This window comes from Papilio polytes, unplaced genomic scaffold (genome assembly GCF_000836215.1).
Source record: "Papilio polytes unplaced genomic scaffold, Ppol_1.0 DF823823.1, whole genome shotgun sequence".
Taxonomy (NCBI): domain Eukaryota; kingdom Metazoa; phylum Arthropoda; class Insecta; order Lepidoptera; family Papilionidae; genus Papilio; species Papilio polytes.
In genome coordinates, this window is record NW_013525381.1 from 1,429,996 (window position 1) to 1,434,913 (window position 4,918).

The 4,918-nt window shown below is 34.4% G+C and overlaps 1 protein-coding gene across 1 annotated transcript in view; it reads right to left on the reverse strand.

Annotated features, from left to right (window-relative positions):
• Positions 1-327: 327 nt before the first annotated feature.
• The window catches only part of LOC106103339 (MAR-binding filament-like protein 1-1), a 6,122-nt gene continuing 1,531 nt past the window's right edge, over positions 328-4,918 (reverse strand). Inside the window, exons 6-20 of the mRNA XM_013283077.1 lie at positions 4,794-4,918; positions 4,492-4,705; positions 4,208-4,335; positions 3,891-4,024; positions 3,553-3,709; positions 3,196-3,378; positions 2,935-3,050; positions 2,495-2,730; positions 2,262-2,398; positions 1,923-2,041; positions 1,600-1,717; positions 1,390-1,521; positions 1,061-1,168; positions 665-873; positions 328-461 (exon numbers count right to left, since the gene is read on the reverse strand). Of these exons, the coding sequence (XP_013138531.1) occupies positions 443-461; positions 665-873; positions 1,061-1,168; positions 1,390-1,521; positions 1,600-1,717; positions 1,923-2,041; positions 2,262-2,398; positions 2,495-2,730; positions 2,935-3,050; positions 3,196-3,378; positions 3,553-3,709; positions 3,891-4,024; positions 4,208-4,335; positions 4,492-4,705; positions 4,794-4,918 (2,135 nt within the window). The 3' untranslated portion in view covers positions 328-442. The remainder of the gene's footprint in view (positions 462-664; positions 874-1,060; positions 1,169-1,389; positions 1,522-1,599; positions 1,718-1,922; positions 2,042-2,261; positions 2,399-2,494; positions 2,731-2,934; positions 3,051-3,195; positions 3,379-3,552; positions 3,710-3,890; positions 4,025-4,207; positions 4,336-4,491; positions 4,706-4,793) is intronic.

The following is a 4,918-nucleotide window of genomic DNA, read 5'->3' on the forward strand; positions in this document are numbered from 1 at the left end:
TACAAAAATCACTAGTTTTGAAACATGTGACGCCGAACAAATCACTAGTTTCGTTACGTTTCTCGAAAATGACGTAACGACTCACGCCTACCACTAAAGTTTTTGACAATGACAAAAACGTCAACTTCAAAATTACAACTGACAACACTGCTGGCTGCCACAGAGTGCTATATTTTTTTAAAACATCTGTCACTAGTAGATTTCGTTACATTCTATGTAAGGGCGAAATTCGTCTTTTAAAACTTATACATAGGTGTATCAACCTAGTTTAAAAATCTCTCTTTGATCATGCTGCACCAAAGCCATTATAAAAAACAAAAACAGAAGTAAAGTGCACTTTTTATTTTAATAATCCAACAACGAAAACGATTTCAAATTACATTTTGTGTCAATGTTCACACCCACGAGGACAATTTGGACAACGACGCAATCTTGATGATTCTTAAAAAAACAAAAATTTCCTGAAAAAAAGAAATATAAAATGTTTAAATTAAATCAAATGAAATAACTAAATACATTTTACTACTCAAAATCACAATATTATAAATTATTATCAACATTCAACTATCACAAATAAGTTATAATTTCTTGAAAAGAAATCTTTTAGCAGTCAATAGTAATTTACTTCTTTGTTTTTCAAACGATTGTATTAAATTTCCGTTACCGTTCCCTCCGAATGCCACCAGCTGCTATCTCATGTTCGAGTGCTGCAATTTTCTCTTCGTGCCGAGTACGTTGCGCCTGCGCTCGTCTCTGTTGTTCTTCCAGTGCTAAAACAATTTTCTCCAACCGATGGATCTGTTGCTGTTTGCTTTCCAACGTCGAGAATAACTCTTGAATTTCTTCCGCCTTTGCGGCTATTTGTTTGTTTACCTGAAAATACCACAACCGTTTTTTTTACCACAAATATCTTGTAAAACGCTTAATCAAATTTGTTGCTCAAAATCTTTGAATTAAATACATAGTTTAAGATAAACAAAATATGCAGTAGACATACCAGAAACAATTCAGCAAAAGCTAACAAAACGGAACCAAAAAAACAATAATGCGCTCTTCTAACCTCGTCTACAATTTTCATTCGATGTTCAAGATCTTGCTGTAGAATGGACAGTTCACGACTCTGTTCAGTCTCTTTATTCTGAAGCATGTTGATTAATTCTTCCCGGACCTGTGTATTCGTCTTAATGATGACAAAAACCATGAACAAAAATAAGTTTAGCTTGTGAAAAAAGCTAGAAATATCTACATTGGTGTTGGTAAAATAAGTAAATGAGATAATAATACGTATGGGCACGCCCCGAATTTAACAACTCAACCAACAGATTGTAATCAACAAATAAGATACGTTGTTTAAATTTAAATTAACAGAAATAAGTATTTATGATAGACCTTGATGACCCTTGCCTGGGCACGTGACGTCTTATCCTGCTGTTCCAACTGCTGTTCTTTTTGAATCAACATTTCTGTTAACTCCTCGTTTCTGTGCACTGCTTCTAGGAGACCCATTCTAAGATTCATTATCTAAAACGTTTTTAATTATTGTACATGAATGATTACCTGAGTCTTAAGATGATGCTTTTGAATTTTGTTGAAAATTACCTCTTGCTGTAATTCTTGATATGCTGAACTATTAGAGGTGTCTTGTCCGTCTGATGAAACTGGAACGCACGTTTGCATATCTCTTACATATTGCTCATATTGCAAAACTTTTTGTTCACTGGAAATAATAAAAAGCATGAAAACAAAGAAAAAATTTAATCTATCCTAATGGTGACTCATTGCGATTATGCGTCGCTATCATACAAGACAAGGTAAATAAAAAACATTTGGCATACTTACGCTCCTTGTACACTTATTATAAAATGTTGAAGTATTGAGCTTATAATTTAACTTGTAAAATATATATAATGAAAAAGACCTACTTGAGTTTAATGTTTTTCGTCAATTCTCTAATTTGTGATTGCATCTTGCTAATAAGTTCTTCCTTGCTTAGGAGCTCGCCCGCCAGTTTCTGTTGCATTCCCATTTTGTTATCAGATTCCTATAAAAATTAATGAACGTATATCAAATTGCATGATGTAGAAACAATTTTCACCTTGACAGGGTTGATCAAAGAACGTTTCTGGTATATAGGACTGGAAAGAAAAAGTATTCTTAATTATTCATGTAAACCAAATGTACTGTTATTTAACTAGGCGTTGTAATTTTTTTACTTTACTAAATACTACAACATTTATTTCAAACTCGAAATATATAATCACAGTGATTTTCGTGAGCGTTTCCAAGAAGCGGACTTTTTCACGTTTGCACGATATAATTTCTTCTTCTGTCGCACGCAATGTGTCCTTCGTTGCGATAAGATCTGCTCTTAATTCCATTTCTCTTTCAGTTGGAAGATCTACAAAGAAAAATAAAACTCTGTAATCATTAGTAATCACATGAGAAATAAAACGTGAATCTCATCAAGTGTTATGGGTGATTGTGTGATTTTTACCTGGGTTTGGTTTGCTATTTTCAAGATCAGCTATTTGCATTTTTAATTCTTCAATAGTATTCAAACTTTCCCTATAAGAATCTTCGAACATTATCTTCATCTCCTGTTCTTCTTGCTTTCTTCTCCTCTCTTCTTCGAGAGTTGATTTCAGTTCTTTCATTTTATTATTCAATTCCTGTACCGTATTCTGGCTATCCGAAACATTTCTTTGCAATTGCTCTTTCATTTCATTTAACCTAAAAACATTTAAAGTGACTTTTACTAGGCATTAACCTAACATTTTGGCTTATATAAATTCATAACCTGTATGATATTTATATGAAATGTCACTTCGCGACTAACATAAGAGAAAATTCTATTAAAACAATTACAGTTTTAAAAAACTCCGATATTGATGATTCTTTTGGTATAGAAGTAAAACAAATATAAAAGCTAATTACTCTGTCTGCAATGCGTCACGCTGTTGGATCACGTGACTGTTGGTCATCTCCCCGGTCTTCAGAGATTCTTTCAACTTCCTCGCACGCGCCTCTAACTGTACTTCTTTTTGGCGACTCTAAAATTCAAATAGAATGTTTAAGAAAACTGAGTTTGCAAGAAGACACAAGCATATGGCCTCTAAAAACTTAGAAATTCGTAAACTCTATAAAGACTACTGGATTACTGAAGGGAATGGTTATCTGTTCATTATAGTTACTTACCTGGTCTTCTAATGACTTTACTGTCATTGTAAGGCTAGCTATACTAGCTTCTGCTTCCCGTAGCTGTCTGTCCATTTTGTTAACTCGTAGCCGCGACTGACGCAGCTGCGACTCCGCGGTAGACAGCTTGTCTTTAAGAATCAATTTAGATGCACGTTCCTCTTCTAACTCGAAACGAGTATCCTGTTACATTGAGGCTGTTTGTATTCACCGACAATCAATAATTAGTTAAACAGATCAATCAGTTGTTCACGCAAAAATGTCCTCTAGTCTATATGGGAGATAGTACTTGGGAACTTTGGATTCATAGATGTTGCATTGGACAATCATTAGATTACAAGCAAATGTTTATCATACCTCCAGTGCTTTAGCTAATTCAGTTCCAGTTGAATTAGCCGTGTTAATCTCCATCGCTATGGCTGTGTTCACTGTAATATCTTGCCGTAGATGGGCAATCTGCTTCACTAGCGATTCTCCCACAGTTATCAATAGTCCACGTTCTTGACATGCACGTCTATAAAAATCGCTTTTATCTTAAGTGATGTTGTATAAAACAATTATAGAACGTAACAAATAACGGTAGTTATAGTTTTATGATGAAAACTTGGTTTGCGGAAATATTTCTGTTATTCAAAAGCTACAATGTTTAGTTATAAGCTTGACTAAGTTAAATCAAAGTTATACTCGTAGATTACTTTAATAGTTGGGTAATTCCCTGCAACGAAGCATCTGCTTGGGTTTTTAGATCGCCAAGCTGCTCGCAAAGTTCGAGCCCTTGTTTGTTGTAGATTGTTATGCGGCTCAGGTCCTCCTCATTTATTGTCTCCTGCTGTTAAATTTAAATAACCATTAGAATGTACAGATCTTAACCAAAAATGCCACGAACAGGATCAAGGATGTTTATAGAGCAACGAACACTTCCACCACGTTTTGAATATTTAACGTATCAAGATCTTGAGTTTAAAAAAGCAATAAGGTTTATGGTTAAATTCAAAACATTTAAAATACTTACGTTTGCTATTATCTCTTTAACCCAATCTATAACCTCTTGGCGGGCAGTGAATGCCTGTAAACATAAGTCGGCAAAATTTCCGGGCAAGTTCAATACTTTTCTATCCCATTCGGACAAAAATTCATCGTCTGAAAGCAAAATGTGAATAACCATCATACAACTAATAATTTTGAACGAAAATAATAACAGTTGAGGAGAATAGAAGATGTTAGTACAAAAATTATGAGATACTTATATATAATATATAATTTGTATTGTCAATTAAATTTAATTAAAAGTGTTACCAATAGGCGCAATTGCTTTGATAATTTCGCCCGCTCCTTCTGCAGCGGGGTTACAGTTGCGCACCAACTGTGCAACTTCCGTGGCCGCCCAGTCCGCCACGTTGAAGATCATCAGCTCCTGTTGGTTCAAACCCTCGCCTTCGCCAGATTTGCCTTCCTTTATCATACGGTCCCGTAAATTTTGCAGATTGTTAAATATCTCCAATATGGCTTGCTGCAGTCGAAAAATATATTTCATTTAAGTTATTATTTATTACAATAGTACTACATTTTATTGTGGTTTTAAAATTATTGCTTGTTACCTGTTTCAAATCCAACTCCTTCTTCAATCGATGAAATTCCTCTTGTTTAGTAACAAACACTGCGGAAATATCATTAGGATCTTGGTTGTCGTTAACCACTTGTTTCTTCGGTTGTGGCTTTGGTC